Genomic DNA, 14,639 nt, shown 5'->3' on the forward strand with positions numbered 1-14,639 from the left:
AAAGAAAATGAAAAGATTCTATAAAGGAGAATTAGCACTGGCTGCTAAAGCCCTTGCCGCGACGGCCATGGCCATGAGGCGCGGTACGGAGCGACTCTTCGTTGCGGCGATGGATGCGGCGGTGGCGCTCGCGGCGGTGCTCAAGCTTGGTGTGCGCCGACTCGTCGCCAGACGTCACGATCTTGTCAATCGCCTTCTGGATCTTGCGCTGGTCTTCAATCAACACACGTGTGAAGCCGATAATGTCCTTCACAAGGGTGTCAACCATATTCTCCGTCACACTCTCACGCACGACCACACGCAGGATCTGCACTGTCTCGAGACGCGGGGGCAGCTCGTAGTTCGGCACAATCCAACCCTTCGAACGCAGCAGCGTCTGAAGCTTGGCCTGCTCCATCCTCGGGTACTCACGACGCAGCTCGTCCGTCCAGTGGAACGACACCACAGGCAAGGACGGCTTGTACTTCGATGCCTCTGTAGTGTGCTCCACCTTCTTCGTCGCAGGGTGGTGGCATTCAGACACGACCGTGAACAGACCACTGTACTCCAGCGCACGCGACAGCAGACGCGCGTTCTTCAGGTCGGCCTCCATCACGGCACGGAAACCTTCCTGACCGAGCTGGATAAAGTTGAACATCTGGCCAATCATCGGCGCAGCAGGACGCGAGAAGTTCAGACCGAACGAGTACTCCACCGAGCCCAGGTAGTGCAGCTCAAACACCAAGTCTTCCGGCACGAGATCCGCCGAACGGAAGACGATCCAGCCGATACCGGGGTACACCAAACCGAACTTGTGGCCGGACGTGTTGATCGACGCCACACGCGGGATCTCGAACGACCAGCGGTGCTCGGGCGTAGCAAACGGCGCCACCATCGCACCCGAGGCACCGTCGACGTGGATAGGCACATCAATGCCTGTCTTCTCCTGGTACTCATCGAGCAGCTGAGCCATCTCCTCCACGGGCTCGTAGTGGCCCGTGTACGTCGAGCCAAGAATCACAACAACGGCAATGGTGTTCTCATCCACCTTCTCCATCGCACGCTTCGGGTCCAAGCAGTAGTTCGTCGACTCGTCTACATCGACCGAACGCTCTTCCACATCCCAGTAGCGCGCAAACTTCTCAATCGCTACCTGGACGTTCGAACCAAACACCAGGTTAGGGCCAGGATTGTGGATATCCTTGCCCTCGGCCTTGCGCTTATTCTGCCAGCGGCGCTTAGCGGCCAGCAGACCGAGCATAATAGCCTCAGATGAACCGGTGGTAGCAGTACCGAGCGCGGCCAGGCGCTTTCCATCCTTGGTCTCTGACTTCGGCGCCTTCCACAGGTCCGAAAGAATCGAAATACAGCGGGCGTGGATCGCCATCGTAGCAGGGTACTCATCTTGGTCACACAGGTTCACACCGATGGTCTCAGTCATCAGACGCGTGGCCTCCTCCGGCATCCATGTGTGCACAAACGATGCTAGATTCAGGGCCGGCTTACCATCCAGCTGCAGATCGTTCTTGATAAGCTCATACGCATCTTTCGCCGAGATACCGTGCTCCGGCAAGCGGAACTTTGGGATCGGTTCTGTGTCATAGCGACCTGCATGCGGCAGGTGGTACACAGGCTCCGACGTCTCGCCGTGACGCGCACGAACCAGAGCCTGCTGTGCCTCCTCGCTCTGGGCCAGCTGAACATACTCTTCCGGATCCACACTTAGAGACAACATGATGACTTGTTATAGAAAAACGGCAAGAAACAAGCTTGACAACAGTGCCTGTGCCTTTCTTTTTTTTCCTTTTTGGGTCCCGTGCCCACGTTGCGCAATAATTCTCGCATGTCGGAGCTACGACCGCCGCTCGGACCATCTCTTACGCTGCCACGTGGAGGCCACGGAAAACCACCAGGGGCGTGGCGGATCTGCAGTATCACGTGAGAAGAAGCGGCGACGCCCCAGGGAACGAGCGGCATGCGTTCGTAGCTGCATATACCCCACGCGCGCGTGTAAAAGAACGTGGCGCTCTTTTTCCTCTGCTCGTTCTCCGCATCGCGATCGTCCGTCGTGAGTATGTCGTCTCGCTTCTTCGTCGTGTGTGTGCTCGTGCTGTGCATGCTTGCCACCTGTGTGAAAGCACAAACCAATTCCATGGCTCCCGTGACGAAGCCTACGACGGTCATGAACGGTCAATCGGCCTGTGTGCAGTTCGGCGATTGGTACGTACTCTTCTTTTCCTAGCGCTAACTATCAAGCTCCACAGCCCCTAGCTCGTTCAAGGTCGAGACGTACAACTCGCCTATCTCACCTCCCGGCTCACACTACGTGCCCAACCTCACAGATAAGGCGGCAGTGAGTAGCTACATGTCGCAGGCCGCTGGTAATGGCGCTACTGTCGCGTACGCCAAGGGTGGAAACCAGGCCTCATCGACGCCTGTACCCCCACCAACCACGGTCAACTTTTCGACAAAGACCGCCACCAACGGCGGCACTGTTGTCACTAGTACTATCATGTCCAATGCGGCAGGGCAGACCCATGCTTCGTCCTGGCTTTGGACGATCGCAGGTGCCACTGGCCTGGCCCTCCTGAGCGGCGCTGTTCTCCTGTAATTCTGTACCATACCCAATGCTGTTCTTGATGTTGTCAATGTCGAAAAAATAAAAAGCAGCCATCACTATATTCATAAATCCTACACTAGGTATGAACTAGTACGCTACCAAAGGATACGAGGGGCAAAGTGCAACGATGCGCTTAGTCAAAGAGACCGAAGCCCATGTCGTCATCGGACTCCTCCTTCTCCTCCTCCTTAGCCTCCTCAGCGGCCGGAGCAGCATCGGCGGCAACCGGGGCAGCAGCAGCAGCCACAGCGGCAAAGGCCTCAGGGTTGGCGAGCATCTCCTTGAGCTTAGCCGAGCCCTCAAACTCGTAGTCGGTGGCAAGCGAGAGAGCAAGCACGTTCTTGTACGAGTTGACGAGCGAGTGCATCACCGAGGCGATGGTCGGGTAGTTGAGGGCCAGCGAGATCGAGGCAACCTGCTTGATACCGAGAGCAAAGCGGCCAACAAGCTCGTCCTCGCTCACGTCGAGCACATCGCTGCCGAACGTGTTACCGTTGTCGTAGATCTGGACGACAGTCATACCGTAGGTGAACGGCGAGATGTTGAGCAAGTTCAACAGCGTAGCCTCCGACTGACCGACACGGTTACCAGCCTCCACGACCTTGACGTCCGAGACAATCTCAATGGTACCACGGGCAATCTTGGTCGGGACACCGAGGGCCTGGAAGAACGAGGTCTTACCCGGCTCCATACCAGTGTTACCAGCCGGCACGAAGATGTCGACCGGAGCGTAGGCACCAGCACGGGCAGGAGCAGCCACACGGTTGTCCAGAATCTTAGTACGCACCTCCTTCAGGTCACCCGAAGTGAACACGAAACCAACGTTGCCGCGGACGAACGGCAGGAGACGCTCATACTCAGGGCGTTCCTGGATCACCTGGCGGAGAGCACGGCGCACCATGGTGTTCTTACCCATGAGCACGGTGGCCTCACCACGCAGAGCCTGACGGATCTGGTGCATCTGCTGCGAGGTGACGTTGTCGATGTTCACGACGAAAATCGACGGGTAGGTGTCAAGCAGGTCGTTCAGCTTGACGAACCACGACTCCTTCGAGGCACGAGTAACACCCATTGCGAACTAGTAAAGTTTTGTTGTTGTTTTAGTTTGTCTTAAGATAAAGTACCCTTCCTATCACCACGCTCGAACGGGTCGAAAGGAAATTTAAAGGGATCGAAAAAGACAAGGAAGAAACAGACCCGCGGCTACGAACGAAGAAGAACGGCGGTGCTATATATGTCACGTGATTGTTGAAGAAGATGCGCACCTCCATTCATTCCTTCGACTACGCGCTCGCCGTCACGCACAGACGCTCTCGTGGAGGTGGGGGCCATTGCATGCGCGTGCTGTTCGCGGGTACAATACCGCATGGACAGCTCAGCCATGTAGGACCACGGTGCCTGTGTACAGAGGCGATACGTCCTGTAGCGCAGGGATCCACCCGTGTGCTTCGACGCGATTCTTTGCCGGCTACTCAGACCTCCACGCACACCTTATGGTCACATACCCTGCCTCGCGTGGCATACCAAGCGTTTTTACGTCGCAGTGTCCAGGCACTACAAGAGGCATCGGACGTGTCTCTATCCCATATTGTGGAAAAAAATGTGCCTCGGCGTATTTGGATTGATTCGCCTGCCAAAAAAGAGGAATTGGCATGCTTGGTCATTGATGCTGCTTTGCATGCCAACGTCCCTCTCCCACGCCTTGCTAGCATGGTCACAGCGCCTTTATACCCTATTACCACGGTGGTACCACGCCCATTGCTGCACTTACAGCGTGCTACGCTGTTCCGCCTGTTTTCGGCGTACGTGGAAGCAAAACGCTATGTGGACGCCGCGCGTCTTTTACGCGATCCTCGATGGCGCCCATCGCAGCCCAAACATATGCTTCATGTACTTTTACGGCAGTTGCGTGCACGTCGTTTATCCGCTCTTTCGGTGGACCCGTGTCAATCTACACGTGCCGCGTTACGAGAAACCTGTGCGTCGTTTGTGGTGTTGCAGCCACGCGGCGGCAAACTCAGCGCCGCCGTCTTTGTACAAATGCTGCAGATGCTTGTCCAGCACAGGTTGTATGCCGAAATACGGGTGTGGACACATACCGTGCGCCCCATGGTCACGGATGAGATCACGTCTGACATGCTACATCGCCTCACAGCAATTGTTACGCACATGGCATGGCAGCAGCGAGCACCCTACGAAGCAGCTACAATGCTTCTAGCGCTACCACCTGGGTGGCGAACCCGTGCGATGTACTATGCACTATTGCGTCATTTTAGCGAGGCTAAAGTAACGGCGCATGACGCTATACCCACAACATCGTCGACACTCGCAGCCCAAAGTGCGCGTTTATGGAAGGAGTTGTGTGTGCACGCAGAAGGAAAAGGCCCTACCTCAAAAGCCTACCTAGCGCGCCTCTATGGCCACGCAAAACGTGGGCATGCTGGGCTGGCTTGGCAGGATCTGCGGCAATGGCAGCAGTGCATGCCGTTGTCGCCGTCTGATCGGGCCCTAGCGCAGTTGCTTTTGCTTCGTGCCCTTGTTCAGGCTGGACGTTTAAGCTTGGCATGGCGTATGGCTCACCGACGTATGGCAGAGGCGTGGAAACGTTACGGGACGGCTACATTTAATACGCTCTTGTCAGGCGTAAGCTCACCGGCACAAGCTCATGCATCGATCCACACCGCGTTTCTGTTGCAATGTTTGTACGATGGGATCCTACGTGCCACTCAGCGCAGCCGTCGTCGACGCGAGAGCACTGAATTTCGAGATGCCGTGCAACGGAGCCCTCGACTTTCGCATATACACACGACCAAGCTAGATCTAGATGCATGGCAGGAGCTTGTCGTGCGTTTGATTCAACTCGGAGACCAGTACGCTTATCATCCTGATGTAACGACGTGGCAGTGGCTCGTGCAAGCAGCGACAAGGTGGGATCTTCGTATGGATTCGCACACATTGTGGCACATGGCCAGCTTGGCTGTGCCATCGTCGCCCCCTGTCGGGGCGCAAGATACCAAGATGCGTCACACGCTGTACATGTCCTTGGCTGCCGGTTTCCAACAGCGCTGCGACACGAATAGTGCTCGCCGGGCCTATGCATTGGCCCAGCAGAGTCGCCGTCGTGTCCCTCGACGTACCTCCACATAGATCCTCTCACGCGCGGCGCGGTGCATGTGCCGCAAGCCGCCCACGGCAAAAAAGAAACGCGATGGGGCTGCGCCCGCGGAAAGTTGGCCTCGTAGATGACGGCGTTTAAAGTGCGATTGCGTGTGCCCTCCGCGGTGTCTAGTTCTGCGGCGTCGGGTGATACGTCGACAGAGAAGAAACCTTCGACTGTAGATACGACGGCTGATGTCTCGATGCAGAGCGACAGCCAAGCGATGTCGTCGGAAGATGAGCTGGCCGACGAGCCTTTGGCGACCCCCTCAACACCTTCGGCAGGTGCTGGCGCTGAGATCAAAGAAGACACATCAGGCAAATCGTCGCCATCGACGGACGCCTCTAAGCCAAAGCGGGCAAAGCCACGCCGAATGGGCCCGCCGGCCGGTTCCATCTCGGCAGTCGCAGCGACACTTACGCTCGAGGAGTTGGACGCCTTGCCTTCCGCCAAGCGTCGGAAGGGACTCAAGACACGCGGTGCGCCGGGTCCTGGACGTGGCTGGCGCAAGGGTCTCTCGAAGGGCCAGAAACCCGTGTACCGTCTCCCTGGCTCAGACATTTCCACAGCGGATTTGCCGCAGAATCAGTCTGTGCAGCCAACCACGCCCGTATCGTTCGTGAAGAATAGCGAGACTTCAATGACGACGAAACGGGCTAAGAGCACAAGCAGCCCGGCGCCGGCGCCGGCCGCGTCCACCTCGTCGTCGTCGCGCTCCAGCAGTTCCAAAGTGACTGAGAATGCGGTGGACCAAGCCTTCCTATACCCCTCCATCCCTTCGTTGAAAGAGATGCCGACCATTCTGCCGCTTGCACGCGTACCAAACTTCATCCCTGCGGTGGCGTCGTTTGAGAAGCCTTCCGTTCACCTGACAGTGCGCCCATGGCACCACCGTTCTCGCGAGATCCAAAGCATCGGCGGTCGAGTATGGCGTGCACCTGTATGGCTCAGTGAGAAAAAGCAAGACACGGAAGCAGAGGCAGAGGCGGAGACGGACTTGGCTAAGGACGACACGGCCGATGATACCGCCTCGGTAGATACCGCTGTAACCACAGCTGCGTAAGCCTGTATGCTATAGAAAGTATGGATGCGCAAAGGTACTACAACTTCACGGTCAGATGCATCGGCTCGAACTGCATCGAGAGCATGTCGTCGTAAATAAGCTCCTTGTTCATTTGCCATGCGTTCTTAATCGAACGCGAGCGGAGGTTGTCTGCCATGGCAATGGCCGCCTCAAGCGTGGCTTCCGCACCGTCCGCCACGGCATCGACCATACCGAAGTCGAGGGCCTCCTTCCCGCTGAAGCGGTGGCCTTCCAAGATCAACTTACGCTGGAGGATCTTGGACGAAATGACCGACTTGATGGCACCGTACATGCCGCGCGGGATCTTGGCGCCAAACTCAATTTCGTTCAGGCAAATGTAGCCACGCTTGGCATTCATCACGCGGTAGTCGTGCGCAAAAGCCAAGCATGACCCAGCCGCAAACGCATGGCCGCCAACGGCGGCGACGGTAGGGATCGGGAAGGTGAGCAGTTCGTAGTACATGGCATTGAGGTATTCGTTGAAGAAGTACGGGTCGGCAATGGCATTGAACAGATCAAGACCATTCGAGAAGATCTTGTTGGACACTTCGGCAGTGGTCACTAGCGCGGCGCCCTTTCCCGTGTCCTCCGAGGCGACCCAGTCCTTCCACTGCTGCCGCACATCACGCAGCGCAGGAAGAATGCCCTGCTTGATCAAGACATGGCTCATGCGGTTGTCCGGCGTCTCCTTGCCCAGCATAACAAGGACCCAGATACGCTTCGCCTCATCAAATTCGAGACGCACGAGCGGCGTGCCGTCGGTAGACTTGTACTCCTTCGTCGTTGAGGGCATGATGGGAAGGAACGATAGCCAATGGGTCGATCGTCCACATGGCAGAGACTCACTTTTCCCCGCTTAGGCGTATAGCCGGTGCCACGTGGTCGGTGCCCCGCACCGCAGAGGACGAGGACGAAGGAGATGCCGTCGATCTGGGGCTCGGTGGATGGAAAGGAGATCACCTAGGGCTAGCTATATACACCCCGACGGGACAACGACTATTTCACCTCCGTCTTGATTTGGGCACGAGGAGGCTCGTACTGCATCTCAATAGCTTCGCGCTTCAGCTGCTCGCGGTTGATTTGCCAGGCATCCTTTGCGCAGCGGGAGCGAAGCTTCTCAGCGAGGGCCAGCGCAGCTTGGAACGTAGCTTCCGCCCCTTCCGCTGTCGCATCCACAAGGCCATCCTGCATAGCCTCGGCCGCTGTGAAACGGTGGCCTTCAAGGACGATCTTGCGCTGAAGAGACGCCGACGAAGCCACCGACTGGATGACACCGAGCATGCCCCGCGGAATGTGCGCACCGAACTCGATCTCGTTCATGCATGCATAGCCACGCTGCGCATTCATCACGCGGTAGTCGTGCGCCAGCGCAAACGTGAAACCTGCTGCAAAGGCATGACCGCCCATCGCAGCCACGGTCGGGATCGGGAACGTAAGCAGCTCGCGCGATAGGACATTGAGGCTTTCGTTGAAAAAGTTGGGATCCTTCAATGCGTTAAGCAGGTCCAAGCCATTCGAGAAGATCTTGCTCGTAGGCAGCGCAGTGGTGACCAACGCAGCGCCATCCGCCGTATCGTTCGCCTTGACCCACTTGTACCACTGCCTGCGCACATCACGCAAAGCAGGCACAAGACCCTGCTGAATCAAAGTGTGTGTAAGCCGATTGTCTTGCGTCTCCTCGCCCAGCAAGTGGAGAACAAAGATGCGCTTGTCAGCTAGGAACTCGGTGCGCACCAGCGGCGTCTCTGACGTGCTGGCATACACACGAGACGTGTTGCTTTCAGAAGACGAGGTGGATAGCATAGCACGAGGGAAAAAACGCGGCAGCATCGCGCCTGGCGCCCTTGGCAGGGCCTTGCGCGGCAAGATTGTAGCCCGGCACAACATGGTCGTTGGAGAATGGGATGTGGAGGGGCCCTTGGGTCGCCTAGTCGCGCGCGTGGGGCCCCTTTATAGAAGGACGCCGTACGTTTCAAGCTACCTAGGCGTTCTACATTTGCGTATCTGGCAACCAGAATGCCACCTCTGCACCTGCCGTGCTCAGTTGTGCACATCGTGGATTGAAAGCAACGACTCGCGGTAAGCCACCGTGGCCGTTCAGCGAGCCACTGGGCTGCAGCGTTTCAGGCGGCGACGCAGGCGGCTGCTCAGGAATGGCCCAGAAACAGAGCTGGCCGGTAGCCGAGCCTGCGATCACGATCCGGCCATCGGGCGACCAGCACAATTCTTGCCCACTAATGCCTGCGGTAGGGACCATACCAATCGACCCACCTTCCGCACGCTCCAGGCCGACATGGCCGACAAGTCGGAAGAGCATCTGGCCAGAGAACGCATCCAGGACGTAATGAACATCGCCTGATGTGCCTGCAAGGATATATTGTCCTGTTTGGCTGAAGCCGAGATACGTGATGATGGGCACACGAGGAGGAATCATGATTTGCGAGAGCGCAGCTGTATCGTCAATCATGATCGTTAGGAAAGGGCTGTGATCAAATTTGCGTAGATCATAAAGTAGGACAGCGGCACGTTCATTGATCGATACAGCAAATACCATGCCTGTAGGATCATATGCTACCACGGGGTGACCTTGTACGCGCAAGTGCCCTTGGGCAGCAGGACTTCGTAGATCCCACAGGCGTACCGAATCGTCCACGGCTCCAGACAAAAATGTATCATCCACCGGTGACATCTCCAGCGACACTACACGGCGCTTGTGCCCGCGGAAGTATTGTAGATACTTGTTGTCATGCATGGAGTGGTATCGGACCGTATCTGCTGCGTTAGTGGGCACCTTGTTGCACATACCATCTTCCTTCGTCGATGCGTACACAATCGCCGATGATTTGTGTGTGAACCGCGCAAGGTTGACACCATATTTTTTGCTGTACAATGTTTTTACGTGTCTGGGTAAGCCGATTACGCATACATACTTTCCACTGCGGCAGTTATACAGTTGGATCGTCTCGTCATCCGACGCCGTGACACACAGTTCGCCACGGTCGTCATAGTCCAAACTCGTGACTTGGTGCTCCGCTTGAACAAATTCTTTAAATACCTTCGCAGGTTTGAGAGATGCAATTAGGTCCTGTGTCACTGGCACTGGCGCCTTGGCATCGCCAGCGTCGCCCATCCCCTCGCGCAGCACGGAAGGAGAAGCAGCTGACAGCCATCTTCGGCGGCGGGCGACGCGTCGAAGAGGCTGCTCTGTTGTTGGGGAATTATGTTCTTGGATATATGCTAGAGAAACTATGGCTCGTTCTTCTCGGAAGAGGTGAGCACAGGGCCGGCAGGCGCGCCGTCCTCAGTGCTAGTAGACTACAGCGCTGGCTCTGTGACCACAGCTTCCATCGTAGATGTGATCCAGTTGGTCATGGTATCATCGAACGGCTCTGTTCGTGCCAGATAGTCAGGCACACGTTCGCCAAAGGCAGAAGTGGATTTCGTTCGTCGAGAGTTTCGTCGTTGCTTCGGAGGTGGGATGGACGGTACGGGGGTATCGTGAGAGGGTATCGCATCCGTATCCGTGTGTTTTGGTGTGGTAGTGATAGGATCTTCCGTAGCTGAAGTCGATGCAATTTCAGAGAGTGTGGGACCCACTCGCTGTGGGCGTTTCGTGGTGAGTGAAACGGTGGCCGTAGCGGCCGTGCCCGTGTGACTTGAGCGGGGCGGCCGATGGAGTCGCTGCGTGGCACTAGGCTCCGGTGTAGAGGCGGTAGATAATGTAGCTACCGACGAGGCTGCACTGGCATCATGCTCTACCTCATCAGGTAAGAGCGTGTTGTATCGGTCCAGGATAGCGCGGGCATCTGCCAGCATAGTAGCATGGATCTCTGTGACATACGTCAAGAGCTCTTCGCGAGTTTTGGGGGGCTGAGATGCTTCTTCTTGCGCCTGCCGAGCTTCGAGGGCTGGTAAGAGTTTCTGGACATCCACCTGTTCTAGGCGAGATAGGCGCTCCATAGCTCTGCGTCGATCACGGATGAGAGCTTCTTTCTCCAGACGGCGTAGACGTTTTTCCGCCCGTTCATGCTTCAGATGTCGCTGCTCGTATACGGTATCTGATGTATCTTCCTGTCATGGTCAGTAGATCTGGGCAACATACAGCAGGGCAGGCAGCACCACGCGTCTTGCCTAGTATCGCTGAGTCGTTCACAGGCTCAAAATGTGGTGTTTCGATCAGTTTGGTCTCCGCACAAATGCGTGCTTTTTCAGGGTCGGATAAGAAAGCCATGATAGATTGAACTTGCTCGTTCCGGTATGCTTCATTTTGCAGCGTGCTTTCGATCGTATCGACAAGGCTGAACTGGGTCTCGGGCGGTAGGAAGGGGCCTGCGGTTCTGTAAGAAAAAAAGAAAAGGCAAACGTACCCACAGCAGAAGACGTTGCGGGCGGTGAATGAAGCAGCATGGCAAGATCACCGAGCTCTTCAGCCATCGCACGAGACTCCAGGTGTGACCTGCGCAGCGATGGCCGTCGCTTAAGCGGTACGGTCATAGTAATGCTGGTCCTCTCTGCCTGTTCTATCGCCGTGCGATGGTATAAACTACGAGGCGGCCTTGCCCAACGGGCTGATGTGGAGGTACAGACGATTCTCGAAATTCGGCCTTTTTCCCAGCTCACACGACATGGTGCTGTGCAAACGTCGAGGATGTGGCGTTGATTTTGAGGCTGGTACGGCCAGTGCGGAAGCGACGTGCCGCTATCACCCTGGTGCACCCGTCTTCCACGAAGGACTGAAGTCCTGGTCTTGTTGCAAAGATACCAATAAGCCTGTGATGGAATTCGAACAGTTTATGCAGCTACCTGGCTGTGCTACAGCGACGTCCCACACAACGGAGACACAGCCTCTACCGGAAACGGCCAAGTCAGTCGCTACACCGGCATCAAATGCTGCCGACAGTATGGCTGCATCGCTGCAATCGATCAAGATCAGCCAGCCAGCTGCCCCACCTAAGCCAACGGAGCCTGCACCGCCTGCGCCTGAGCCTCGCGATGCCGATACCGTGACGAGCGTCGCCGCTGGTACGACGTGCCGCCGGCCAGGATGTGGCTTTGTTGCCGAGTCAGCAATCACGAACCGTGACCGTGTGTCTGAGATGTGCAAGTACCACAAAGGCACGCCTATCTTCCATGAAGGCTCGAAAGGCTATTCATGTTGCAAGCCACGTGTTCTACACTTTGACGACTTCTTGCAAATCAAGCCATGCACGCAGGCAGAGCATGGCCACCTATTCACTGCGCCGGCACCTACAGAGGGCGATCGTGTAGAGTGTCGCATTGACCACTATGAAACACCATCCGACGTGCGTGTCACCGTGTACGCCAAAGGAGTGGATGCGGAACAGAGTGTCATTGAGATTCATGAAAACGAGGTATGTATCAGAGAGAAGCACTCACACCCAGGTTATCCTCTCTCTCCTGCTGGGACCAACGCCCAGTGTGCCGCATACGCGCCGCTTTGTGCGCACGTTGCAGCCCTACGCACCGATCAAGCCGGATGCATCATCGTATACACTCGGCAAGATGAAGCTGGACTTGGTGCTGTCAAAGCAGGACGAAGGCCAGAGCTGGCCGACCCTGGAGCGCGGCGAACCCATTTACGGTTATGGCTTGACGTTTGGCCGTCGGTAATGGTATATAGAGCGTGGCATAGCAAACCACACCAAAAAGCGGGATGATAGCCGACTTGCATGGCATACACAGGCCAGCCAGCCAGCAGAGCCATCAGAGGGATGGCGTACCCTGTGGCGCAGGCCCATGCACAAGGTCTTGAATCGACGCTTCCAAAGCATCAATTCGCTCTGCCATATCCGCCACTAGAGGTAAGTCATGCCAGAACTACTTACTTCGCTGTGCGACCTGTTTGTTCTTCTCGTCCAAACGGCTTTCGATCTGCGCTAGCAGCGACTCTACCCAGTCGCCGAGAGGCTGATGTTGCTGCTGCTGCGGCTGTGTCGTTGTAGCCGTCACTGCCACGTCCGACTCACTCATTACGCCCAGCGAGAGACGTGGAGAGCGAAGGGGCCATGCGTCGTGTTGTGCGTCGCCTCAAAAATAATTGCCATTTACCCCGCTTTGCTCATGTCTTCGCACCGCACGTCACGGCAAGTCGACGTTCGTCATGTCGTGGATGCCGACCATGCGTGGGCCGCCTACGAAGGCGGCTGCGGCTCACACCCGTACGTTCTGCACACCATCTTGCGTACGCCAGGCACCACCACCTAGCCGTCGCATGCGACAGGGCTCTCGTGCTTCGAAATCCTCGACACAGCCAGCACCCTCGCAACGTGAGAAGGAACCGGCGCCGACGCCTACGACATCCTGGAACAACCCACTGTACCGCGCTGCCAGCCGCGTCCCACGTCAACTCCTTCCGTACATCCGACTCGGGACCGATGCGCCTTTGGCCGACCTCAAAGTGGCCCCGCTGACCCAAAAAGAGCTGCATCGTGCGAACACCCTCTTTTTCGGGCCCCACGCCGGCTGCGAGCTGGGCGGGACCAAGGGTCCACGCAAGACATACGCGCCGCCGATCGCTGTGCCAGCTGGGGCCCAGGTCGGCGAAGGACCTGGCCGAAAAGCGGTGATCCGCTCGCTCCTGGACAGCCAAGTGCGAGCCGGCGATTACACGCCGTACTTGCCGAAGCAGACTCTCCACGATCCATCGCTGCGCAAGCCGGATGCGGCACGCAAGCCTGAGAAGCGGGCGCTGATCGACGCTGATCAGGCGATGTCGGCCAATGCCTCCTTGCACCCCATGGCGCGCCGCTTTGTGATCGAGCGTATCGCAGCTCAGCTGCGAACAACTAGCTAGAAGGACTATAGCTTGCAGGGTATATTGGTATCTACATGACATATTTAGTAGGTCGTTGTATCCATGTCATCGCCATCGAGATCCGCGTCCAAGTCGGCGTCCATGTACTCATCGGCCTGTTGGCCCATATACTGCAGTGCAGCGACAGTGTTCACAGGCGTGCCAACACCTTGGCCCGGCATAGACATACGTATACGTCCGGCCACACGTACGGGGATACTGGTATGTGTCAGCGACGTGTCGGACCAGGGCGTCGAGTCTGGGTCCAAGTCGCCATCCCAGGCAGCTGGCGCTAAGATGGTGGCTGGTACAGCTGCTGGGCCTGCATTCATGGGTACGTCACTGGGCCGTGGGAGATCGTCATCCGCATGACTCAATTCCTCTTCGGCCAATGTACGTCGTCGTCCAATCTGCACGATCTCTCGCTCGCCAAATCGTACGCGTTCCATCTTGGCCATTTCGAGCGTCTCTTCCCAATCACTCAGCTGATCTGCATCCGAACTACTGCCAAGCGGTGGCAGTCCTTTGAGGACGCGAAGCAATCGCGCCTCTTCGGCGCAAGTACCACGCCAAGGCACATGCTGGGCCCTGGCTGCTCGGCGTGCTTCTTGCTGGATACGCTGCCGCGCTTGCAGTTCGGCTGTATGCTGAGTAGACCCTGCGCGGGCTACGACATTGGTCGACCGAAGCCACCGTCGATCTTCCGCTTGCTCAGCCAGGGCCGTAATATCGCGCGGACCTGGGGCTGTAGGTCCCTCACCGTCTTCTTCGTCGGAGGAATACCCTAGATCTGGATCGTCGGGCTGTCTATGAGGCCGTCTTCGTGTTTCTCTGGTGGCGGCATGGGCCTGGAATGCCCATAGCACAGGAATCGACGTCATCCGTACTGTCCTCACGTCCCCGCCAGCGACGCGCGTGGAGGGAGTACCGCTAGGGTCCTGCTTGGGCGTGGCGTCTCCGCTTACGTCACGATCAGCGAACGTTG

The 14,639-nt window shown here is 57.1% G+C and overlaps 13 protein-coding genes across 13 annotated transcripts; 5 read left to right on the forward strand and 8 right to left on the reverse strand.

The window, feature by feature from the left end:
• Positions 1–31: 31 nt before the first annotated feature.
• Malapachy_1760 (glutamate decarboxylase) lies at positions 32–1,714 on the reverse strand (the record flags this gene model as incomplete). Its single annotated transcript, XM_018136257.1, has 1 exon — positions 32–1,714. The coding sequence occupies one exon, from the start codon at positions 1,712–1,714 to the stop codon at positions 32–34; it is 1,683 nt and encodes a 560-aa protein (XP_017991433.1).
• A 417-nt stretch (positions 1,715–2,131) lies between these two features.
• Positions 2,132–2,590, forward strand: Malapachy_1797 (hypothetical protein; the record flags this gene model as incomplete). The annotated part of the gene is made up of 2 exons (XM_018136295.1): positions 2,132–2,199; positions 2,236–2,590. The coding sequence occupies 2 exons, from the start codon at positions 2,132–2,134 to the stop codon at positions 2,588–2,590; spliced, it is 423 nt and encodes a 140-aa protein (XP_017991216.1).
• Positions 2,591–2,732: 142 nt separating this feature from the next.
• Positions 2,733–3,671, reverse strand: Malapachy_1767 (60s acidic ribosomal protein p0; the record flags this gene model as incomplete). Its single annotated transcript, XM_018136265.1, has 1 exon — positions 2,733–3,671. The coding sequence occupies one exon, from the start codon at positions 3,669–3,671 to the stop codon at positions 2,733–2,735; it is 939 nt and encodes a 312-aa protein (XP_017991199.1).
• A 638-nt stretch (positions 3,672–4,309) lies between these two features.
• Malapachy_1786 (hypothetical protein) lies at positions 4,310–5,746 on the forward strand (the record flags this gene model as incomplete). Its single annotated transcript, XM_018136284.1, has 1 exon — positions 4,310–5,746. One exon carries the CDS (start codon positions 4,310–4,312, stop codon positions 5,744–5,746), a length of 1,437 nt encoding a protein of 478 aa, XP_017991242.1.
• Positions 5,747–5,841: 95 nt separating this feature from the next.
• Malapachy_1791 (hypothetical protein) lies at positions 5,842–6,819 on the forward strand (the record flags this gene model as incomplete). The annotated part of the gene is made up of 1 exon (XM_018136289.1): positions 5,842–6,819. One exon carries the CDS (start codon positions 5,842–5,844, stop codon positions 6,817–6,819), a length of 978 nt encoding a protein of 325 aa, XP_017991214.1.
• Positions 6,820–6,856: 37 nt separating this feature from the next.
• Malapachy_1777 (enoyl- hydratase) lies at positions 6,857–7,633 on the reverse strand (the record flags this gene model as incomplete). Its single annotated transcript, XM_018136275.1, has 1 exon — positions 6,857–7,633. One exon carries the CDS (start codon positions 7,631–7,633, stop codon positions 6,857–6,859), a length of 777 nt encoding a protein of 258 aa, XP_017991337.1.
• A 203-nt stretch (positions 7,634–7,836) lies between these two features.
• Positions 7,837–8,727, reverse strand: Malapachy_1778 (enoyl- hydratase; the record flags this gene model as incomplete). Its single annotated transcript, XM_018136276.1, has 1 exon — positions 7,837–8,727. One exon carries the CDS (start codon positions 8,725–8,727, stop codon positions 7,837–7,839), a length of 891 nt encoding a protein of 296 aa, XP_017991263.1.
• Positions 8,728–8,830: 103 nt separating this feature from the next.
• Malapachy_1775 (wd40 repeat-like protein) lies at positions 8,831–9,970 on the reverse strand (the record flags this gene model as incomplete). The annotated part of the gene is made up of 3 exons (XM_018136273.1): positions 8,831–9,612; positions 9,646–9,743; positions 9,771–9,970. 3 exons carry the CDS (start codon positions 9,968–9,970, stop codon positions 8,831–8,833), a joined length of 1,080 nt encoding a protein of 359 aa, XP_017991272.1.
• A 185-nt stretch (positions 9,971–10,155) lies between these two features.
• Positions 10,156–11,274, reverse strand: Malapachy_1806 (hypothetical protein; the record flags this gene model as incomplete). The annotated part of the gene is made up of 3 exons (XM_018136304.1): positions 10,156–10,911; positions 10,943–11,169; positions 11,208–11,274. 3 exons carry the CDS (start codon positions 11,272–11,274, stop codon positions 10,156–10,158), a joined length of 1,050 nt encoding a protein of 349 aa, XP_017991404.1.
• A 191-nt stretch (positions 11,275–11,465) lies between these two features.
• Positions 11,466–12,471, forward strand: Malapachy_1754 (hypothetical protein; the record flags this gene model as incomplete). Its single annotated transcript, XM_018136251.1, has 2 exons — positions 11,466–12,212; positions 12,244–12,471. 2 exons carry the CDS (start codon positions 11,466–11,468, stop codon positions 12,469–12,471), a joined length of 975 nt encoding a protein of 324 aa, XP_017991265.1.
• A 93-nt stretch (positions 12,472–12,564) lies between these two features.
• Positions 12,565–12,831, reverse strand: Malapachy_1808 (hypothetical protein; the record flags this gene model as incomplete). Its single annotated transcript, XM_018136306.1, has 2 exons — positions 12,565–12,656; positions 12,687–12,831. The coding sequence occupies 2 exons, from the start codon at positions 12,829–12,831 to the stop codon at positions 12,565–12,567; spliced, it is 237 nt and encodes a 78-aa protein (XP_017991371.1).
• Positions 12,832–12,961: 130 nt separating this feature from the next.
• On the forward strand, positions 12,962–13,654 carry Malapachy_1795 (hypothetical protein; the record flags this gene model as incomplete). The annotated part of the gene is made up of 1 exon (XM_018136293.1): positions 12,962–13,654. One exon carries the CDS (start codon positions 12,962–12,964, stop codon positions 13,652–13,654), a length of 693 nt encoding a protein of 230 aa, XP_017991218.1.
• Positions 13,655–13,698: 44 nt separating this feature from the next.
• On the reverse strand, positions 13,699–14,535 carry Malapachy_1807 (hypothetical protein; the record flags this gene model as incomplete). The annotated part of the gene is made up of 1 exon (XM_018136305.1): positions 13,699–14,535. One exon carries the CDS (start codon positions 14,533–14,535, stop codon positions 13,699–13,701), a length of 837 nt encoding a protein of 278 aa, XP_017991405.1.
• Positions 14,536–14,639: the final 104 nt, after the last annotated feature.

Source organism: Malassezia pachydermatis (genome assembly GCF_001278385.1).
Source record: "Malassezia pachydermatis strain CBS 1879 chromosome Unknown scaffold5, whole genome shotgun sequence".
Classification (NCBI taxonomy): Eukaryota; Fungi; Basidiomycota; class Malasseziomycetes; order Malasseziales; family Malasseziaceae; genus Malassezia; species Malassezia pachydermatis.